We start from the raw sequence: 24,121 nt of genomic DNA, 5'->3' as shown, positions 1-24,121 counted from the left end.
ATGCACCAAGAGGTCGCTGGTTTGATTCCCGATCAGGGCACATGCCCAGGTTGTGGGCTTGATCCCCAGTAGGGTGTACAGAAGGCAGCCAGTTGATGTTTCTCTCTTATCATCGATGTTTCTATCTCTCTCTCCTTCTTCCTTCCTCTCTCTCTAACAAAATCAATAAACACATAGATATTTTTTAAAAAGGGACGAAGATGGGAGACCACTGAACTGGACACTAAGATCCTAATAATTAGCTAAACATTGTTTCTGTGATTTCCCATGGGAGTAGCTGAGGGCTCCATCATTGTGTGAATGCCTGGCATGTTCTTAAGAATTGAGGTGGGGCCAGAACAGAATAGTAAGCACTAAAAAGTATGCCTGAAAGAAGTCCAGTATGTGTGTGTGTGTGTGTGTGTGTGTGTGTGTGTGTGTATATAAAATTATTAATTGAATAATTTATCTAATAGCATATTAAATATATATTTATATAGAAGATTAAGTATTCCAAGGTATGCAATGACTTTAGATACTGTGACTACATGCTAGCCCAGGGGTGGGCAAACTTTTTGACTCGAGGGCCACAATGGGTTCTTAAACTGGACCGGAGGGCCGGAACAAAAGCATGGATGGAGTGTTTGTGTGAACTAATATAAATTCAAAGTAAACATCATTACATAAAAGGGTACGGTCATTTTTTTTTTAGTTTTATTCATTTCCAACGGGCCGGATCCGGCCCGCGGGCCGTAGTTTGCCCATGACTGTCTATCCCCACCAGGGCAGAGGGCTTTGTTCTGCTCAGAGCTGCCTGTCCTGACCTAGAATGGGGCCTTGGCACGTGGCACATAGCAGATGCTCAATAAATATTTTCTGAATGAATGAAGATTGCGTCTGGATATACAAAAGCCAAATAATGACCATGAAGAGCCTTTAAAAATAGCATGGATATAAGCTCTGAAGTCAGAATCTCTGGCTCTGACACTTTTCTATGACCTGTGGCCGAGGTGGTGGGCCCCCCAAAGGCACATGAGCTCGGGGCACTGGGCTCTTACTCTGGGGAAGATCTGGGAGAACAGGAAGAGGAAATGTGAAAGACAGACCCAAGCCATGGCAACAAAGCTCTACCGATGAGCTCATAGGTAGAGCCACCAGCTGGTGGCTTTGCTTGTCCAGTTAAACAGGATTCATGGCTTGTGGAAGCTGTACCTTCTCCTACCCAGAGATGCTTGAGTCCAGAAGAGGTTGCCCTGGAAGGTAGGAGACACATAGCAAGAGAAACATTCTCTCTGCAAACTGATTGAGGCATTAGGAGGACTCACTGTTGGAAGCTGGCAACCCTCCCTGACTGGCAGCTGCCAGCATAGCCTAATTAATCCAGCAGCCGTGGTAGGGAAGAACATGTCACTTCATGACTGAAAAACAAGCCTAAAATAGGCTTCATCTTTCCTCCAAGGCACCCCCACCCCCACCGATTCCCACCCCTCAATGGGAAGGGATTGGAGAGGTGCTAAATATGAAAAGGAAATAAAAAGGGATAAAAGAATCACCTCACGTGATTCTGGGCTACAGGTTTGATTTAGAATCCCTATTCCAGAGTTTGAGGAGTATCTTGCCTCCTTTCCCTGGATGCCAGAATTTTTTAAGACAAGTTATTTGGTTAACTAAACTGGATAAGGACAACAACCAAATGCACTAATGTATCAGCACTAATGTGATGTCCTAAATGTATTAGGCAACCGCCAAAATGTACTGCACACCCAACAGTGTATTAGATGTTATAGGAAGGGCCAGAGGCTAGAGCAACCCTGGGAGATGAAAGCAAGTAATGAAGGGATAAAAGGCCCTTATAAAAGACATCTTACCAAATTAAAGAGGACACAGGACTTTAATAGGCATTTTTCCAAAGAAGAAATACAAATGGCTGATGAGCACATGAAAAGCATTAGGGACATGAATGCCCGTCAAAACCGCGAGATATAACTTCACACCCACTAGGATCGCTATAACCAAAAAGACAGACAATAATAAATGTTGCTGATCGTGTAGAGCAGGCACGTCAAACTCGCGGCCCGCAACGAATATTTTTGTGGCCCAGCCAACATAACGGTATGTAAGAAATGTTTTAATAAAAATTTCATAACTTAATTTCTACAATATCCTGTTATACATAATTATTAATAACGAACTACACCATTCGCTAATGACTGATTACTATCATCGTGTTGCATTCATTTCCCTTACGCGCCTTTATTTATGTTAACCATTACTCGTTTATTTCAGCCCTTGTATTCAGCATGTCTCTATCAAAATAAACCTATGTTTCTATGAAAATTGAAGCTTTTGTTTTTTTGTGGCCCACATAAACTTAAACCTTGTTTATGTGGCCCGTGTTAGCCTTTGAGTTTGACATGCTTGGTGTAGAGAAATCGGGACCCTCATGGGCTGCTGGTGAGAATATGTAACGTTGCAGTGCTTTGCAAACCAGCTGGAAGTTCCTCTCCCCACTCAGGGGGGCTCAGGCTTGGACTGGGAGCTCAATGGGATACTTATTTTAGAATGTTGGGACAAGTGATAAAAAGAAAAAAGGGACAATTTGGACCTTGACATGGCAGCGTGTGGGGGTGATGACAGAATGAAACAGTCTTACTCCACTTAAAGGTGGTTCTCATCAATGCTGCCCTTGGCCCCTGGGAGCTACCCAGTCTCAAGCATCTGGATAATTCTGTGGGCCACCAACATCCTTCCCTGAAATGTCCTTTCTATTCAAGACAGACTCAGAAAGTAGGTCCTGACTACACAGGCTTTGAGTATTTCCAGTATCTCCAGTAGTTGCTTTGGATAATAAATTTAAGAAGCAACTTCTGAATAAGATTTGGCTTATTTTGCCACCTCATGAATTCAGGTCCAGAGGACAATGATATTTCTGTGTACATTATTAAATGGGCACTGGAGGACATGGGTCAACTTGAGGTGGGTTAACTCAAGTTTGTAGCCACAAAGTAATGGGTTTGATTTTCTTTTATGATTATAGAACTATTTGTTACTTTATGGTTATGTCACTCGTCAATTTTTCTCTTTCTTACTAAACCATAATCTACCTGCTTCTAAAAATACCTGATGCGTACTCTTCCATACATGCCCAGAACCTTTTAAATGATAAAAGGATGGACCTAGTTTATATTTGTACAAAGGGAACTGTAAGTTCTTGGTTCCTCATTTATGTATGCTGGAGAAGAGTCAGGATAATGTCTGAAACTTGCTTTGAGCATAGAAAATTCAGGTTGAAAAGGACCTGAAAGGCTGTACAGTTTAACTGCTTATTTGATGTTTGAATCTGCTCATGGACAGCCTGAAGACTGGGTTCCGCTCATTCTCAGGACCCCGCCGTGACAGCATAACTGACCACGGGGCACCCTACTGCCCTCTCCCATGGCTTGCCTACTGCTATTTCGTCCCTAAATGGGTGAGAATGCCTGAGATTTCTCCCTGGCATTCTCACCAACTGGTCTTTGTCCAATCGGCCCTCCTGGGGTCTTATAGAACACACAGGCCTAATTCTTTGCCCCCTAACTACACCATTATCCAGTTTTATCCATTATCTAGGTTTTCTAGGTTAAACGTTCTTGGTTTCTTCAGTCATTTTTCATGCCACTTTGGTTTCTAATTCTAAAATTTATATGAACAATTTTAGAAAAGTAGAATAACTAGGAGGGACTTGCCCTACCAGATATCAAGGCTCTTTATAAAGCTATAGTAATTAGGACTTTTAGGATTATATTCTCTATTCTATTTTAAAAACAACCTTGTTGCCATTTTAATTACATTTGCATTAAATGTATGATTGATTTGGGAACTGACAGCAACTTTACAATACAGCATTTCCCGCCCATGAATGAATGCTACCTTTTGTCTGGAGTTTTAAAATGTCCTCTGCTAACATTTCATATTTTTTCCAAAAAGTTTTTGTATATCTTGTGGATTTGTTACTGCGTACCTTTAGCTTTCTTTTTCCATTATAAGTAGAATTTTAAAAAGTCATTGTTTCCCATTTATTGTTCCTGCTGTATAATAATAATGCTAGTGATTTCTGATGTGGAGTTTATACCCAAAAATCTTGCTGAATTCTCATATTGATGTTAACAGTCAAGGATAAATTTTATTTAAGTCATGATTTATTGTTGTTATTACATTCTGAGGTGTCTGATCTGCTCATGGTTTATATAGGATATTCATGTCTTCACTGAGATGGGTCTATAAGTGCCCTTTTTGTACTGACACTGTTCAGCTTTGATGTTAAGGTTCACGTGGTAGGTACTGCTCACTGCCTTCCCAGCTGTCACCATCCATTTCATCCCCTTCCCCAGAAGCACAGCATGTCTCTCTTGAACATCTTGTATTTCATTGGCTGGAACTAGGTGGTTTGGCCTCCCCTTGCTGCAAAGGTGGTCGGGAAGGTGGGTATCTGATATTTTCAACCCATGAATTATTTGGGAATGCTTACATTTTCTAAATGATGAAAAAACTCTTTGTTGTTGTTATCAATTTACTTTTGTAATCAGCCCACAGGATCTCCATGATCGTGATTTTTCTGGTATTTGTTGAGATAGATTTCTGGCCTGGTTTGTAGTCAGGTTTTGTACATTTTCGTGTGTGTTTGAAAAGCATACTGGTTCCAGGATGTAGTAATGTCCACTGGATTAAGCTTGCCATTCTGTTGTGTATATTCTCTCTGTGTCTCAGTCTGTTAAACTGATATTACGTTAAAATCCTCCACTATAACTTTAGGCTACTTATGATTTTGTCAGTGTTGCCATATATTTGTTGCTCTAGGTTGAGGTTTAGGATTTAATTCGCATACTTTTACTGTGCCCACTGATGTATTTTGATTTATCTTATCATCAAAATTTGTTTTCTAGTTATATTTTTTGCAGGATTCTCTTTGTTCTTCCTCCGCCTTCTCTTGAATTGATCAAGTTTTCTCTTGGAAGTTAAATACTTACAAGTATATACCTGCTCCTTCAGAGGTCACCTTTACATTTTGAATATGCACACTTGCCTTTCAAAAGTTTAAACGAATCAACATTTCCCTCTTCTTCCTAAATAATATTTGCAACTTAAGAGTGTTTTTACTATAATTATTATGCTCTCATCTTCTATTACTGTCTATTATTTAAATTCCATGAACATACCCACAGTTATTCATCATTAATATTTCTAAAACATTCTATGCTCATTCAGATTTGCCCAGATGTTTACCAACTTCTTGTTGATTATTACTTCTAGACCCTCCCCTCTTCCTTCTTGGATTCAAGTTCCTTTTATTTCAAGTACATCCTTTAGTAGTTCTTTCAGTATGAGTCCTTGTAACCTCTCTGTCTTTTATTGTAAAAAATAATTAAAAAAATATTTTTTATTGATTTCAGAGAGGAAGGGAGAGGGAGATAGAAACATCAATGAAGAGAGACTCATTGATTGGCTGCCTCCTGCATGCCCCACACTGGGGATCAAGCCCGAAATCCGGGCATGTGCCCTGACTGGGAATGGAACTGTGGCCTCCTGGTTCATAGATCACTGCTCAATCACTGAATCACATCACCCAGGTTCAAAAATTATTTTTATGCACAAGTCTCAGTTCCACCTCCCATTTGCATAAGCCAAGGCCATATATCTGTGCCCTATGGGTGTGGCACCTCTCAGATGTCAGGCCTCACTTGGTTCTGACTGCCTCCGGCTTCCTTAGCGTTCGCTCATCTGCTTTCCGTTCTGGTTTGAGCTTCCTCTTTATTTCTCGTACCTGAGGATTTCCCTTTCTTTGTTTGGAACTCCGCTTTATATTGTTATATTTCATCCTGTGTTTGTCATACGAGGTGGGGGGAAGGTCCACATTAATCTTTTTGGTACTTATTCCTGGAAATCCAGATATTCTATTTATAACAAATTTCCCTCTTACTGCTGTTTATTATTCTCCTTTAAAATAAATACCATATTTTTGATAAAGAAAACAGACATGACAGAGACAGCTGGATACTTCTTGTTCTGTTTTAGGAAAAGTCAAGTTTTCTAAAATTTCTTCTAGAATTTGGTAAATACAGAACATTCCCCAGGCAATAACTGTACCTGTTTTCTTACATCTCACTTACTTCTCTTTGCTATACAGAGATGATCTGGGCTCTACATTTGAATTATATCATCTGCACTAACAAGCCAAAGCAGCATGTTTAGAAACCTCTCTCTGTAAGGAAGCCATCCGCAGGAGAGACCTAGGGCTCAGCTACTCCTGCAAATCAACAGCTGGCTAGAGGCTGAACTGGTTCCAAACCCTGGGAATTCACAGCTCCAAGAAGATGAATGGGACCAATCTAATTTGCATTTCATCGTGACTCAGGAAATCCCTGGTACTGCATCCCCAAGCAGATTAAAACATGTTGGTTTAGCTCTAGCTGATTTGGCTCAGTGAATAGAGGGCTGGCCTGTGGACTGAAGGGTCCCAGGTTCGATTCCAGTCAAGGGCATGTACCTCAGTTGCAGGTTCAATCTCCTCTCATATCAATGTTTCTCTCTCTCCCTCTCTTCCACTCTTTAAACATCAATGGAAAAATATCTTCGTGTGGCCCAACCACACAGGAGGTCGAGGTTCGATTCCTGGCCCAGGTTGCAGGCTCGGTCCCCAGTAGCGGGTGTGCAGGGGGCAGCCGAACAATGATTCTCTCTCATCACCGATGTTTCTATCTCTCTCCCTTTCCTTTCCTCTCTGGAATCAATAAAACATATTTTTTTAAAATATCCTTGGGTGAGGATTTACAACAAAAACAAAACAAAAAAAAGAACACGTTGGTTTAAGCAGCCCAAGGCTTCACTGAGAGATTTCCACACACCTAGTGACAGGACCCAAACTCTCCACGAAGAAGGAACAGTCCACTTCAGCCTGTCGGAGCGTGGAGGCCTTGTGGGATCCAAATACGGCTTGAACGATGGTCAAAGCACAGACAATGGTTCAGGGAATAAACCGGGGGCAACATCCAGCTATTGTGTCAGGAATGCTTTCTGAATAATCACACATGGGCCAATTGGAGAAGCTGCACGTGGGCATAAAGAGTGTTCATGGGATAAAGAGTGTTCATGGGATAAAGAGTGTTCATGGGATAGAGAGTGTTCATGGGATAGAGAGTGTTCATGGGATAAAGAGTGTTCATGGGATGGAGTGTTCATGGAAATGACAGCAAGGCCCAGACTGGTCACACACTGGCTCACTAGAGTCAACCCTTACTTTTCATAAACTATATTCCATCTGGCACGTGACCACAAATTTCTGACCCAGGAAAAAAGGGAAAGGAAGAAAATGGGCTGAAGTGGAGATGATTTTTATCGGAGAAAATCCAACAAGCACTGATGATCAATTATGCCATGAGTGATAAGAAAATAGCAAGAGATTAAAGACTGTATTCTGCAAAGCGGGAATGGTAGTCCTGGTGAGTACTGCTTTATCATCCTCAAGTCTTTCCCAATCCGAAGCAGAGGTGACCACCTCCTCCTTGGGAAGGACGGGTCCACCCAAGAAATGGAAACCACCAGAGCACTGCATCGCACACACTGGTCACAGGTGACCATTCGTTTGGTCAATTCCCTTGCAGACACCTGAGTGGCCATCTGGCAGAAAGTGGGAATCTTACCACGCCAAGACCCCAATGGCACACGGCCACCTTCAACACTTCTCTACACGCCCTTGCAGGCAAAGCCAACTTCTCTTACTGCTAACTCTGAACCAAAGGAGAAGACAAAGCCCTTTCATCCTTAAGATCAGATGTCACCCTAATCTGTCCCTTAAAGCGTGGGCAAGGTAAGAGGAAAGCTCCTCTTGATGAAATGCAGTTGAGAACTATTTTGCAGAACACAGGGGATTCTGCTGTTGGAAACAACCAGATTGGTGGATGCAGAGAGCTGACCTAATGACTTTCAAGCTGCCTTTTTATCCCACCTCCACCTCCACCTCAGGTGCTATGGGGCCAAGTGAGAGGGGCTCCTGTGTGGTGAGGGCCCAGAGGCAGGACACCAGCTGCCACCACTCACCTGTTGAGATACACACGCTTCTCGGTGAACTGCCCGTTGCCGTGGTTAGGGTCCTCGAAGGGCTCATTCTGGACGACTTCTACGCCTTCCCCTCGGTCACTCTGCTCGTGGCTGTGCTTGCTGATCATGTACAGCTGTCCGATTTTGTACTGCAAAACACAGAGATGGAGGTCAGCCCCACGCGCCCTTTGAAAACATTCCCCTTCCCCATAAAACAACTAACAGCACTTTCTGCTCGGGAAAGAGAGCAGACACATGGGCCTGGTGTTCCTTCTCCTGGGGAGGGAGGAGAGCAAGTGGTGAGCAGAAGGCAGAAACGACATGTTCCTGTGAACATTCTGCATCACGTTGGCAATCACCTTGGGGTTGGCAGCCCACCAAGCCACGGGTAGCAGCAGGGAGGCGAGGGCACGGGAATCTCCCTTCCCATCGGGCCCTGCAGGGTTAAGTGGAGCTAAAATCCTATTTTTCTCAGCAAAATACAGGCCAGGGTGTGTTCCGTCTGTCCCTTCTTTTTGCCTAATTACCTGCATTGCTGGGCACAAGAGGATTAGATGTCACCTGTCTCCTCCATCACCTCCTATCAAGGGTTCAAACTCTCCTGGAGGGCTCTGCCCCCTGGAACAGCAGTTCTCAAAGGTGGCTGGACATTAGAAGCACCTGGAAGCTCTTAAAAACTCCAGCTGCCCAGGCCCCCCAGAGTGAAACCTGTGTTCCAAAGGCCGATCCCCAGTGAGGAAAATTACCTATCTTTAACTACTTTTATCCAATTCCATTAACAGTGTGGAGCCTTCCAGCCTGGGGTCCCAGAAGCCACCTGTGCTTACGTGAAAATGATAATATGGAATAACACAGAATACGGACAATTTCTCTTCTGTCCTTTTTTTCAAACTGTTCTACTCTCCTTCCTGCCTCTCTGACAAGCCTGTGGCTGGCAGGCATTTCTTCACCCAGTGAACTTCCAGGGTGGCAAAACTAATCGGATGGAGGAAAAAAAAGAGATAGAGCCCAGCTGGCATGGCTCAGTGGTTAAGCATCGACCTATGAACCAGGAGGTCACAGTTCGATTTCCCAATCAGGATACATGGCCGGGTTGCAGGCTTGATCCCCAGTGGGAGACATGCAGGAGGCAGCCGATCGATGACTCTCTCTCATCGTTGATGTTTCTCTCTCTCTCTCTCTCCCCCCGCCTCTCCCTTTCCCTTCCTCTCGGAAATCAATGAAGACATATTTTTAAAAATAGAAAAAAAGAGATAGAGAGGAAGGAGGGAATTAAGAGTCAGGAGACAGGACAATGCCACCTGCTGTGGTCCTTTGGGGTGAAACAACACACAGTAGTTGGGATGGGATGAGGGAAAGGGTCCTGTGTCTGCAGTAAGCTAGTAACAGTTCTGGGTTGATCCCAGGCCAGCAAGGATGCAGGTCTCCTGCCTACGTGCATGAGACAGAAAGAGATGGTAAATTATGGAGGCAGGTGAAATGTACAAGTCAGCAGGGCAATCGGTTCCAAAGCCAAGAGATCCCACTCTCACTCTGAGGCAGGTGCAGGGAGGGGAGTGTGAAGAGAATCTGAAAGGCCTTGGTCTGAGGCCAGCCTGAGGGACCAGGCCCAGTAACCATGACAATGAGAGCAGAAGGCAGCTGGTCTTCTCAAAGGGCAGTGCTCCCTGTCTGTGCCACGCCCCTTCCTAGGATGGTCGGCATTTAAAATGCCCTTTAAAAAGAAATGTTTTTTAGTGAATTTGTTGCGGTGACATTGGTTGATAACATTATATGGGTTTTAAGTGTACAATCCTATCATACATCATTTGAAAAGTGTATTGTGTGTTCACTACCCCAAGTCAAGTCTCCTCCCGTCACCATTTAGCCCCCGCTCCCCCTGCTTTACCTTCTTCTATTAAAATACTTTTACAGGAGTGTATGTGTTCTTGGGAGGAGAGATAGCCATGAGGATAAAAGCAGCAAGAGGAGAGAGAAAAATCAAAGGTAAAATCTATTTTTAAAACAATTTCTGGGATCAGAAACATGACTTGGCTTCCCCTTAGTAAGTCCTTACTTTTACTTTTGCTCACAAAGACTAACACTCTTTTGAGGAGGAAGACAGTAAGAGAAAGCATACAGAGTAAGATCTGTGCGCTATACCCTTGAGATCAACAATCCACCTTATGCAGAGGGGAACACAAGCTATAACAGAATAATTCACTGCTCAGGGAGCAAAGATTTCACTGGCCGTTGCTATGTACTCGGTGTTCAAAAAAGAAGTATTAACCTACAGTGGAATATTATTCAGCTAAAAAAGGAATGAGGACTTCAGAGTAGGCACTAATCCAATGGGACTCATGTCCTTATACAAAAGGGTAAGTTGAACACAGACACACATAGATGAGGTGAATCACTGAAGGGAGAAGACGGCCGTCTGCTAGGAACCTACCTCACCTGCTGACACCTTGATCTTGGACTGCCAGCATTCATGACTGTGAGACCGTAAGATTCTGGTTGAAGCCACCCCATGTGTGGTGCTTTGTTACAGCAGCCCTAGCAACTAATACAGTGGGTGTGGTACGAGGTTCCCTTTAGGATGATGAAAGTGTTTTGGATCTGGATGGAGGTGGTGACTGCACATTGTTATAGACTAGATGCCACTGAATTGACTTTGAAATGATTAACTTTATGTTATGTGATTTTTCACCTTAATTTTTTTTTTAAATGTTGACTCTGCTTCTGAAGTAGTTACCCCCTAAACCAAAATTCTGTTGAGGACTTTAGTGGGGGATTTGGCAGAAGGGATTTTGTCTACCACTGGATGGTCTTCAGGAGCTCCAACCCACTCACATATGAAAAATAAACAGGATCAAGGACAATGCATGACACAGAAAAGCCATCAGCCTGACTCTGCTCAGCTCAAGTGCCTCCTGCTCCGAGAAGAAGGGACTGGGCCTACGCAGCAGCAGCTGATTCACGGCGCTCAGAGGAAGGCCTGGCTGCCTGGCTGCTCCACTGCCTGGCTCATTGATCATTCCAGGGACTCCTAAATGAGCTAGTGCCCAGCAGACATCAGCCTTAACTCACTAAGATAGAGTCAGGCTAGGGGCGACTGACTGACACTAGATGCAAAGATGTAGGTGACATTGAGGGGGTGGGGGGGAAGGGAGAGGGGGGGGACACTCAAGCCCCAACACTGAGATGGTCAAGGGCTCAGCAGCAGTCACTTCTCTCCTTTCCAAGCAAATCAGGTCTGCTCGGCTGGTTGTGGCCATTGGAGCTGGGCCATCCAGAAGCAAAGGTTTTGCTGCTGTTTATAAACCACAGACACATGCATTTCTCAGTTAGGGGAAGAGGGCAAGACAAGACGGTCCATGAACCACCTGCCTCAAAATCACCAAATACACTCCTAAAAATGCTCAATCCCAGGCCATTCCAGCCCTTTTACATTCAGACTCTAGGGAACAAGGAAGTTGGGAATCACACTCAAATGCACACTAAATGCTAAGAACCACTGGGTCAGAGGGAGACAAAGGCACTCATTAGGACTTTGCTCAGCACAAAACGGTGCCCAGGCATTTCTTGCAAAGCTCCATCCTAATTTAGGGAAAATACCACATCCTTGACCACCAACTCCAAACAAACTCATATGTCAAATGAACAGAGCCAAATCCAAAGACTCAGAACTCCACAGACTTTGAAGCCAGATAATTGATGGTGACGATGTTGATGATAATAGTGATGGTGGTGGTGATGACGATGGAGCGACACAATACAGCTTAACTGATTTCCTGTAAGTTAGGCGCTTCGTATTCATTTCTAATACAATGACTCATGCAGAGGAGTATTTTCAGATGAGGAAGCTGTCCCAGAGAGGTTAGAAACTCTCTTCAGGCCCCGAGCCTTCTAGGTGGTAGAGCTGGGATTTAACATCACAGGTCTACACTTTCTTCTCCACCCAACTTCAGCCTTTTTGTCTCTAACAGATGAATTGCTTCAACAAATCAAAGCCTCACTGTGATTAAAGGGGGGAGGAGGGTTGTTCAGAGCCACTGTTACAGAAGATGAATAATAAAAGCCCGATATCATTTGAAAGATCAAAGCTGTTTAAACTGTGCTCACATATGAAATGGTGGAGCAATTATGCTCTAACTTGGTAAAATCTATTGTTATAATTCCAGAGGTTGGATAATCATCATTACAGGCAATCACAGTAGAGACAGCTCTGCACTGCAGGGCTGGGCCCCCATGTGAGCCATCGTCAGGATAGCTACCCCAAGTAATTATCTCTGTAGTTAAAAAGCATCATGGGGACTCAGATCTTTCCCACTTGCACACAGCGCCACAAAATTTCAGAGAAGGAAGAGTTGTGTAATGTACCTGGAAAAGCCGAGAGGTTTCAACAGTCTGCACTTTGCAAACTCTATGGCTGGGCATAATCATCCTAATACAGTTCAACCTCCAACTCTGATGTTACAAAAGGAGACCCCAAGATGAAGCTCCTGAGAATGGTAAAGAATTATTAACGGAGCACCAGTAACACCGTGAACATCACCCTTGCCAGAAGAACTACTGGATCCAAAGTTTTAGGCTCAACAGAACTCCTAAGGCTGATTTGCACTTAACTGCTCCCCAAAGCTGCTGAGCTTCAGAGATCTCTGCAAGCTCGCCTCCCATACACCCCACCCTAAAGAACCAAGGGGTAGCGACCTATTTTCCTTCCAACCCTGTCTCCTCACATCCTATTCTCTTTCTCTTCCTCCCAATTCTATTTCCAAACCTCTGCTTTGCAATAAACACCATTGACTCCGTATGGAGTTATCTCCTGATGATATGACGGGGGACCTGAAGGCAGGTACACCATCAAAATGAATGGATGTCACATAACCACAGAGAAATACCTATCCTCTGACTTAACGTGGTATCATGTATTTTTTCCACCTGTGAAATGGGCTTGATTCCTGCCTGTCTTACTCTGGCTGTGTGGGAGAAGGAAACAGTAGAGGGCGATTCAATTTGGTATTCTTGGGAGTTTCCCACATTATTCACAGCACTGTTAATGCATTTGTTGAAATTCTTTCTTCTAGCTTTCTCCACTCTGAATAAATGGACCTCAAAGTGCAGTGAAGTAGTTGCCTCATGAAGGGCAAGGAGACTCCTGAAGAGAGAGCATCTGAAAGATAGAACATCCCACAGGATTTCGGTGCATTGCCAAGTGGTGCCCAAATTGTAATTAAACACAGGAAGAGGGATACAATGAGTCCAGATTCTAACACCCTCATCTCAGAATGCTAGAGGCTAGCGTTTTCTGTAATCCCATAGCACAGCTAAGGCACCGGGGAAAATGTCCTGGCCAGCAAACTATGTGGGCTGGCACCTGTCTTTTAAATAAAAGTTTATTAGAACACAGCCAAGCTCATTCATTCTGTGTCTACTTTCAAGATACAACAGAGTTGAGTAATTACAATGAAGACTACATGGCCTGCAAAGTCACTATCTGACAGAAAAAGTCTGCTGACCCTCATTCTAGTTCCTTGTATGGGGCCCAGTCTGGGCAGCTTTGGCTGTTCCCTTAGACCGGTGCTGTCCAGTCTAGTGGCCACTTGCCACATGTGGTTAGTGAGCATTTGAAACTTTGTGCAATGGAGGGGCTGAATTTTTAATTTTCTCTCATTTTAATGAATTTAAATTTCAAAACTGACACTCAATTCACCTATTAGAAAAATGTTATATATGATTGTTTGGGTATGTAAATCTACTTTTTCAACTGGAAATTTTATGAAATTTAAATTCAGATCTGGTATCTAATGAAAATCTAGCATCTGATTTCAGTTTGCTGTAAGTATAGAATGCACACTGGATTCTGATGATTTGGTAACACCCCCCAAAAGTGAAATAACTCATTAATGATTTTGTATTACTTATATATTGAAACTATAGCATTTTTCTGCAAACTATATTGCACTGACTAAAGTATATTCTTAAAATTAACTTTACATATTTCCTAATATCATTTATAAATGTAGCTACTAGAAAATTTAAAATTATGTGGGTAGCTCGACTGGTGTGGCTCAGAGGTTGAGCGCTGACCTATGAACCGGAAAGTCAGGGTCCGATTCCGGGTCAGGTCACATGCTCCAGTTGCAGGCTTGATCCCCAGTAGGGGACATGCAGGAGGCAGCCGATCAATGATTCTCTCTCATCATTGATGTTTCTATCTCTCTTTTCCTCTCCCTTCCTCTCTGAAATCAATAAAAATATATTTAAAATAAATTAATACAATAATGTAGGTGGCTCACATTTGTAACTCACTTATTTCTATTGGACAACACTGGTCTAGACCCTAATGTAGTCCAACTGGGATTGAGAGTCAGGCCATTATGCCACACCAAGACTTCTGAGGCTGGCTGGTCAGGTGACAGAGCCAGGCCCAGGGTTTCCGCATGTTTCCAAGCCAGCAAGGTGGAGCACTGGTAATTAGGGATATATTTGGAGAAGCCCTCCCTTTCTGAGGACTGGCGATTACCTGGACCTCCAGAGAGGTGATAATTGCCCACAGTGTGCTCTGGTGGAAAGCCCTGGGGTTTTAAAATGGAAAACCTGGAGTGGAAGTCCTGATTCTACCTTTGATTCGTTTTGTGCCCTTACACAATATACTTATTTGAGCCACAGTTTCTTCTTATTAAAACGGGACTGTCAAAATTACTTCACAGGACATGGTGAGAATCAAGTGAGAAAAACTTACGAATTAAAATGCCCCATAAAATATAAAACTGAACACGAATCGCTGAAGCGATTGCTCCTTCAGTTTGGGAACAGGCTGCCTGATGGGGACCTGAAGATCTGTTTCCTTCGTGGCCCCATTATGCTATAGTTTTATACAGGAAGGGAAACAGGCATCTGCCATACACCTGCACAAAGCAACAACCAAAGGAAACCCGACCATCTGCCTTTCCTTCTGTAAAAACTATATGAGATGGAAGTCAGATCAAACATTTGCCAAAATATTATAAAAAGCCTGGGAACTCCTCCTTTTATGAGGCCCCTAGAATAGTCAAATTCATAGAGACAGAAAGGAGAGTGGTGACTGTGGGGGGGGCGGGGCCTAGAGAGTTTGTGTTTAATGACACAGATTTTCCCTTTGGGAGGATACAAACGTTTTGGATGTGAGACGGTGGTGATGTTTGCACAACATGAATGCACTCCATGCCACTGAATTGTACACATAAAAATGTTTAAAATGGTAAATTTTATGTGATGTATGCTTTATCACAAAATGTTTTAAAGCCTGGGAACGTTTCCAGTGAGCGTGGCTCACCCAGTTCATAAGGGTGGCCATCTAACAATGATTCTATTTTTATGATTATGAAAAAGTTTTTCTTAAAAGGACAGGGACTTTTCTATCGGATGGATCTTTGGTTTGGAAGCTTATTTGAAAGTGTCGAGCAGACAAAGGAGCGACTTCATGACCTCTCTCCCAATGTTGCATGAGTCAACCCACCCCCCATTCCTGCCATGCCCGGGGCCTCGCCTGGCCCACTGTCCTAAACTTAAACTTGTCTTTAATATTAGCATTCTGGAGAATTCACATTGCTGATGATCCCAAGCAATGCATCATGGTGCTGACAAAGACCCTGACAGAAGAGAAAGAGAGAGTGATGAACTGAATACAAACATATTCTGAGGCTGCCAACCTTAACAGGGGGCAGTGACAACATCCGGCTTCTTTCTAATCATGACTGTCACATTTCACAGCCTTGCCCCTCCCCTTGGCTCCTCAGCCTGGGGGCTCGACCTGAGAGTGACTCTACAGCAAGACATTATTCCAACTCCTTTTTCCTTTGGGAAAGTAGTGTGTATTTTTACCTGCAAGGGCTGGATCTGATTTGGTTCTGCAAGGATCTGACTGGCTTACCCCTTTGGCTCTCTAGCTCCATGATTCAAAGTCCTGATTTCTCTATGTAGACAGGAAGGCTTGTTCTTTTTTTTTTTTTTAAAGGTGGAAAGTTCTTCGGTGTTTCATCAGATCTCTCCCTGCCAGGTCAATAAACCACAAAAACCAATATCCGACTCCACAAAGAGAATACAAACCTGAAGCTCATATTTCAGGATATCAGTGCATCATCACACATTTATCTTTTCTCCTGGATTTTTATAAGCAGCTCTCTGAGGTGCCTCGTTTACGTAATGCCTGTGTCACTATGCCAGGGTGCGTGAATGAGAAGGCTGATAAAAAAGATTTAAGAAGGAGCTGGGTTATCGACATTTAATTCAAAAAAATTTTCCTTTTGTGACAAACTCATATAAACAACAGCATACACTGATGTTTAACCCATCCTGAGTTTGGGAATGAATAGAAATACAGCAACTCAATGCCACGGGGAGGGCTCAGGTTGGGCTTTGTGCTGAAGCAAGCATAGCTCTATGGCTGTGGCTGCTGCAAGACTATAAATCGTTTCCAGAACACTCAGCCACCTGAGAGCGGAATATACCTGACCAAATGCAGGAGGGTACCAATATTCTTTTAGTACTTGAAAAGTACGAGTGCAGTGCTGGTCAGTGTGGCTTAGTTGGTTGAGCCTTGTTCGGTGCACCAAAAGGTCGCCAGTTTGATTCCGGGTCAGGGCACATGCCCAGGTTGTGGCGTCGACCCTCAATCAGGGAGCAAAAGTGGGAGTCAGTGGATCGATGTTTCTCTTTTCTCCCTCTCTCTCTCTCCCCCCGCTTCCTTCCTTTCTCTCTAAAATCAATTTTAAAAAAATAAGAGTACACATATCTGCTCCTTCTGACACTGACTCGCCCTTGGGGGTGGTATTCTAGCCCTGAGAACTCCTTTGATGCCCAACTGAAAAGCCGAAATGATCACATGCGGCACATATAGGCTGCTTTGTAAGCATGGGCTGAAGTAAGAGGTGTCATCCCTTGTACGGTATTTATAAATGAGAAGTTGAACAAATTAGCCATTAGTGAAGAATGACAAAGAGAGCAAACAGGAACTGCTAGAACTCAACGCAAAACCACAAAGGTCAACGGGGATTTCTCCAAACACTGGTTGTGGGGACAGCCTTGGTTCTGGAGAGTCCGGTGCATTCCAGAAGCATTTCGTGTGTGCCAGGCCCTGCAGACACCAGAGAAAGAGCGATGGACGAGAAAGACCTGGTGAAGAGGAGAGTTTCCTGAGGAGTTCCACCTGGAAGGCATCAGGCTATGAGCTGAAGGAACCTGATGCTTCACCAGAGCCATCAAGTCATCTGCCAAGAAATGTGACACCGACCGCAATCCAAGTAGATGTAGAGGTTTGGTGGCAGGTCTGACCTTTAGAAAGCAATCAATGCTCTTGTGTTTGCTATAGAACACAAACCTGCAGCCAATCACAAGATGAAAAAGGGGTAAAACAGAGACAGAACCTTCCTAGGAAACAGATCCTGCAGCGTCTCCTTGCCACCCACCTTGGTCAGGCTCATCTCTGTAACCTTGGCCTCATAGTCAAAGGCATTCCCATGAGAGAGGTCTGTCTACTATGTGGGGAGCAGGGACTTTCCAGAATTAGAAAGCCTATGACACCTATCGATCCTTTAGGAGAAAGGCTGGTAGCATCAGGGGAGCTGGAGTGCTGGTTAAAAGCAGAAATATACTTGCATGAATCACAGCAGTTAGTTTTGGTGTCTTTGAGACTCTTGGAACACAGAAGGGCAAATTGGAAGCAAAGAGAAACACTTGCTGCTTCGAGTACAATCGAACAATGGGAGTTCCGAATGTTTTCAAAGACTTATTCAAGTCGTGTCTAGAATAACAAGAGCTCGGTGATACTGGAAGGCCAATGAACCCCTTTGCTTACTCAAGTGCAACCTGGTGAGGCAAGTGGTTTGGGGACTCTGCCAACTACTGAGCAACGTGGAGGGAAAGTTATGACCCACTTACACCTGAGTTTGGAAAGTTCCAGCATCTTTCTTCTCCCCACAGTGGAGGCAAGGCCCCAGGTTTCACAGGCATGGTACAGGACCTGTAGCCCTTAGGCAGCCTGTCTCTGTGTGGCTGCTTGCAGGGAAGGCACCATTTTCTTAAGCAATGGCAGCCTAAGGGTGTTTCTTCCTTGGTAAAAAGAAGCAGTAACTGATTAAGAAAAGCATGTGGTTGTCAACTGCGGCTCTCCAGGGACAGTTGATGAAGACAGGCAAAACAGAGTCAACTGGGTACAGTTCCAGAAATTGCTACATTTAAAAATATCCTTTTTGAGCTCCTACTGCATTTGGGGCTTATTCTAATGGCCCGGAGACAGGTTCTATCAACTGGTACTTTTTTAAAAAAAATCCTCATCCAAGCATATGTTTTTATTTACTTATTTTTTATTATCATTATTTTAAATATATTTTTACTGATTTCAGAGAGGAAGGGAAAGGAAGAGAACGAGAAAGAAACATCAATGATGAGAGAGAATCACTGATTGGCTGCCTTCTGCATGCCCCACATAGAGCCTGCAACCCAGGCTTGTGCTCTGACCGGGAATGGAACCGTGACCTCCTAGTTCATAGGTTGATGCTCAACCACTGAGTCACTATGGCTGGGCAGGACATGTTTTTATTGATTTTAAAGAGAGGAAGGGAGAAGGAGAGAGAGAGAAAGAGAAACATCGGTAGGTTGCCTCCCATACATGCCCCAACCAGGCATGGAATCCAAAACATAGGATATGTCCTGACTGGGAATAGAACCCACAAACCTTTGGTGTATCTGACAACCAACTGAGCCACCCAGCCAGAGCTATCAACTGGTACTTGAAGGCCAAGTGGTGTTCCTGTCCTCCCCATGTCGACAGGTGCTAGTCCTCCCATCATAAGTCCCCTACGCAAACCTATATAATAAAAGGCTAATATTCAAATCGACCAAATGGCGGAATGACCACCAGGAGGCAGATGCTCAATGCAGGAGCTGCCCCCTGGTGGTCAGTGCGTTCCCACAGGGGGAGCGCCACTCAACCAGAAGCCAGGCTCATGTCCGTCAAGTGCAGTGGCGGTGGCAGGAGCCTCTCCTGCCTCCGCAGCAGCTTTAAGGATGTCCGACTCATGGCTTAGGCCTGCGGGTCGGGAGCAGGCCTAAGCCGTCAGTCGGACATCCCCCGAGGGCTCCCAGACTGCAAGAGGGCGAAAGCTGGGCTGAAGGACACCACCCCCCCAAGTGCATGAATTTCATGAACCAGGCCTCTAGTAAAATATAATTTACCAAGTTTTCAAGAAATTGGGAGAAATAAGAATGTAACATAAAATGAGGAACAGGAAGTGTTGTTCTTCACAGGATTTGCCCCCCAATTTTTTTATTGTCATGAAATATACATAACAAAATTTACCATTTTAAAATCTACAATTCAATGAATGTAATATTCATTCATACTGCTGTGCAACCATAACCAATATCCATTTCCAACATTTCAAAAAGAAACTCTATACCCGTTACACAGCAACTCTTAAAATCCAACCTCCCAGTAACTTCTAATTTACTTTGTCTCTATGAATTGGTCTAATCTATTTTTTAAATATGTTTTTATTGATTTTAGAGAGGAAGGGAGAGGGAGATAAAAACATCAATGATGAGTGGGAATCATTGATCAGCTGCCTCTTGTACACCCCCTACAACGGATCAAGCCTGCAGCCCAGGCACGTGCCCCGACTGGGAATTGAACCAAAACCTCCTGATTCATAGGTCGATGCTCAACCACTGAGCCATACCAGCTGGGCAAGAATCAGTCTATTCTAGAAACCTCATATAAGTGGAATAAATGTATCCTTTGTGACTGACTTATTTCACTTAGCATAATATTTTCAAGGTTCATCCATGTTGTAGCATGTGTCAGAATTTCGCTCCTTTTCAAGGCTGAATAATATTCAATTGTGTATGTCTGTATCATATTTTGTTTATCCATTTGCTGATGGATATTTGCATTGCTTCCACACTTTGGCTATTATTGTGAATAACGCTGCTATGAACCGTGGTGTGCAATTATCCGAGTCCCTGTTTTCAATTCTTTGAGTTTATACCAAGATGTGAAATTGCCGGGTCATATGGTAATTCTATATTTAAGTTTTTAAGGAACCACCAAACTTCTTTCCCCAGCAGCCGCATCATTTTGTACTCCCAGTAGCAATGCACAGAATTCTAATTTCTCCACATCCTCGCCAACACTTGTTATTTTCAATTAAATAAGAAGGGAGGGAGGGAGACAGGCATCCTAATAGGTGTGAGGTGATGATAGGATGCTTTAAAGTCAATCCTAGATTCTTTCTTGGATCTCTCATTCCTGTAAAGTTCATTTTAGGTGGTGCATGGGCAATGAAACCCTTCTTCCAAATAAGTACTGAGACAACCCTGGGAAAGATGTCAACCCTATTGTTTATTTAAACTAGAAATGGCAATCAGTAAACCCTTCTGGTGAAATACTGATGATCTGAAATGGTTATTTTTCGGGGGTTGGAGGGTGTCCCTTGGAAATGTCCTGGTTGCAAACATAAGATTAACTCTCAATGCAATAAATTCCTTTAAGTCAAAAAGGCCCCCACACATTCACAAACAGCTAAGTCACTCTATAAGAGCACCAAAAAAACATAGCTAGGAATTACCACCTTAGCGAGCTTGGGGGTGGTGGGGTTGGGCGGAACCTGAACAGGCACTTCTATTTGCACTATAGATGCTGCATTCAGTATTATTTTGATGACCCAGCCAAGAATGTAGTAAATTATAGAATCACAACATAGAGGGCAGCACAAAGACCTGCAGAATTTACTTATGAAACAAATGTGTATAATTTACATAAAGATTTGGGGTGAAAAAGCCATTCTTGGTAATTTACATATCTCATGTTTTTCTTGTGGATTAAGTCACTTTTGATCTATTTTAGACAACAGCAACTCTTGAAAAAGTACTGTTGGAATTGACTTTAGACTGCAGTAGACAAATAGTTTCTCATACTTTTTTAAAAAGTATACAATTCAGTGATTTTTGTATATTCACAAGTTTGTGCAACCATCACCACTAATTCCAGAACATTTTCATCATCCCCAAAGGAAACTCCACACCCATTAGCACTCAACCCCCAGTATACCCTCCTTCCAGACCATGGAAACCACTAATCTACTTCCTGTATCTATAGATTTGCTTATCCTGGACATTTCATACATGGAATCATACATGTGGCCTTTTGTGACTGACTCCTTTAATTTAGTATAATGTTTTTAAAGGTCACCATATTGCAGCATGTACCAGTATTTACTTCCTTTTTATTACAAAACAATGTTCCATTGTATGAATATATCACATTTTGCTCACTCTTTCATCATTTGGTAGACATTTAGGTTGTCTCCACTCTTGGGTGATTATGAGTAGTGCTGCTATGAACATATATATGTGTGTGGACATATGGTTTCATTTCTCTTGGGTAAATATGTAGAGGTGGAATTGCTGGGTCATATGGTAACTCTACGTTTATCCTTTCCACTGTAGCACATTATTCTACATTCCCATCAATAATGTCTCCTACTTACTTTGGATAGTTTTAAGCTACTTGTAGAAACAAGAAGGTCAAACAAATGACTTCAAGAGCCAAGAGTAAGCTCTGGGACAAGTGTACCCTTGATTGCTCATGTCACTGTATTTTATTTACATTTGGGAGACATCCAATGAGCAAATATCATGGGCAACTATCTAGCCACGTGGCATCTTTTCATAACTCTGCAAGAACAACAAAGAGCTAAACGTGGCAAACAGAAAATTACAAGCTAAGATCGTATATCCAACTGTACTAATTATGTGGCACAGGCAGAAGAAAATGTGTGAGGGGTTAGGAACGAAGGAGCAGCATTGCCTACAGTTGTCTGGGAGGGCGGCATGTAGAACATTAGGCACTACCTTGGCAAGAGAGCAGGAAATCACAGCCTGCAAACAAACCCTGGTCATTTACTTTGCATACTGAAGGAAAACGTCAGTATGTCTCAGCACCCCTGAAGGTGCATGACAGAAATAATAGTGGCCCTTAGCTGGTATGGCTCGTGGATAGAGCGTCGGCCCATGGAGTCCCAGGTTTGATTCTTGTCAAGGGCAGGTACCTCAGTTGCAGGCTTGGTCCCTGGCTCTGGTCAGGGTGTCTGTGGGAGGCAACCAATTGATGTGTTTCTCTCACAGTGATGTTTCTCTCCCTCTATCTCTACCCCTCCCCTCCGCTCTCTCTGAAAATCAATGGGAAAATGTCCTCAGGTGAGGATTAACAAAAACTAAAAAACAAAAAAAAGAAGAAAAGGAAAAAGAAATAATAGTGAAAGCTGCCACAGAATGCTAACTACAGCTTTTATTCTTATTTAATCCTCACAACAACCCTATGCAGTAGGCAGTATTAGTATCCCTATTTTACAAATGAAGAAACGGATTGATGCACAGAGAGGGTGAGTAACTTGGCCCAGGAACCCAGCTAGAAAGCAGGAGAACTGATATTTGAACACAGGCAGTTGAGCTCCAGGACCCACCCTCCCCTGCCTCTGGCATTAATCTCCTCTGCCACTTGCTTGACATTCAAATAAAAGGTTATTTATAAGGCTGAGTGACAAGTACCCTGGTGAGTAAAGTGACTTTCTTTATTCCTGAGTGCTGCTGACAGTTTTAGGTTGATGTTAGGAAGAGTTTTTTTAAAAAAGGTGGGAGGCAGCTGTGCCAAAGAGAGCAAGGAGAGAAGTCATAGGGGAAGTTACAAGGGTGACAAAATTAGAAGCCAAGAGCTCAAGGTTCTGAGCCCAGCTCCTGGAAGTTAGTTCTACACAAACTCTGACACACCACAATTAAAGGAAGCACACCCACCTATACAAGTCCCTGAGATGCTCAAGTAAAAATTAAAATTGTCCTAGCTGGTTTGGCAGAGTGCAGTGGTCGGCAAACTCATTAGTCAACAGAGCTAAATATCAACAGCACAACGATTGAAATTTCGTTTGAGAGCCAAATTTTTAAAACTTAAACTATATAGGTAGGTACATTGTTATTAACTTAAGTAGGGTACTCCTAAGGCTTAGGAATAGCCACACTCAAGGGGCCAAAGAGCCGCATGTGGTTTGCGAGCCGCAGTTTGCCGATCATGGCCAGACTGAAGCGTACTGGGTTCGATGCCAGTCAGGGGCACATGTCTGGCCAGACTGAAGCGTACTGGGTTCGATGCCATTCAGGGGCACATGCCCTGGTTTCAGGCTTGATCCCCAGTGGGGGGCATGCAGGAGTCAGCTGATTAACGATTCACTCTCGTCGTTTATGTTTCTATCTGGGCACATGCCCATGTGGTAGGCTCAATCCCCAGTGAGGGTATGCAGGAGGCAGCCGATCAATGGTTCTCATCTTTGATGTTTTTATTTCTCTCTCCCTCTCTTTTCCTCTTTGAAATCAATAAAAATATATTTAAAAATTTTTTTAAATTAATGAGTCCATGCAGTTGGGACTCACAGAATGCGTGGGTGGAGGCCATTCCTGTAGCTGACAACTGGTGGGACAGTTATTTCATGACATGGAATAAAACTTCCCCGCCTTTGGATTTGAATGTTTCCCAAGTGATTCTAAGCCCAGCCTGAAACACTGCTCAGGACGGGAGCTGAATATAGATGTTCTACGGGAGAAAAATCCCTTCAACTCACCCTGTCAACCTGATATGCAGGAAAATAAGATGGACTGACCGCTTGTAGTCGCCCGATAAAGGCAGCGAGCTCCGGATCTAGCTCGTATACTCTGGTCAATTGGAAATTGATTCCTAATAGCATTGTGGAAGGCCAGAGTCATGCCTATTCAAAGACTTCATTACTATTGCAGTTATCCGAATCTAAATGTTCTGTGATACACTGAAGTGATATACGCTACACCTTTTCTGCTCACTCCCCCAGAAGAAATGTACAACCTAAACCCCACATGTCTATCCCTAATGGTTTACCTTATAAGGCTGCCATAGGGCGAATCCCAAACTCCTTTGTAGGAACAGTGAGGAAAAGGCTCTAAAAGTGAAAAATCACATCTTCTTCCCTGGTTTTCCTTTCCCTTTTTCTTCCCTCCATCCCATCCCCTGAAATATCCCTTCCCT

The 24,121-nt window shown here is 43.4% G+C and overlaps 1 protein-coding gene across 4 annotated transcripts in view; it reads right to left on the bottom strand.

The window, feature by feature from the left end:
- The window catches only part of PITPNC1 (phosphatidylinositol transfer protein, cytoplasmic 1), a 262,521-nt gene that overhangs the window by 104,858 nt on the left and 133,542 nt on the right, over nt 1–24,121 (bottom strand). For all 4 annotated transcript variants that reach the window (XM_006776677.2, XM_006776678.2, XM_006776676.2 and 1 more), the window contains one exon: nt 8,053–8,201. In XM_006776677.2, the coding sequence (XP_006776740.1) occupies nt 8,053–8,201 (149 nt within the window). The remainder of the gene's footprint in view (nt 1–8,052; nt 8,202–24,121) is intronic.

This window comes from Myotis davidii, unplaced genomic scaffold, assembly GCF_000327345.1.
Source record: "Myotis davidii unplaced genomic scaffold, ASM32734v1 scaffold69, whole genome shotgun sequence".
NCBI classification, from domain to species: domain Eukaryota; kingdom Metazoa; phylum Chordata; class Mammalia; order Chiroptera; family Vespertilionidae; genus Myotis; species Myotis davidii.
Note: the sequence above shows the minus strand (reverse complement) of the source record. Positions and strands in the feature narration are given on the sequence as shown.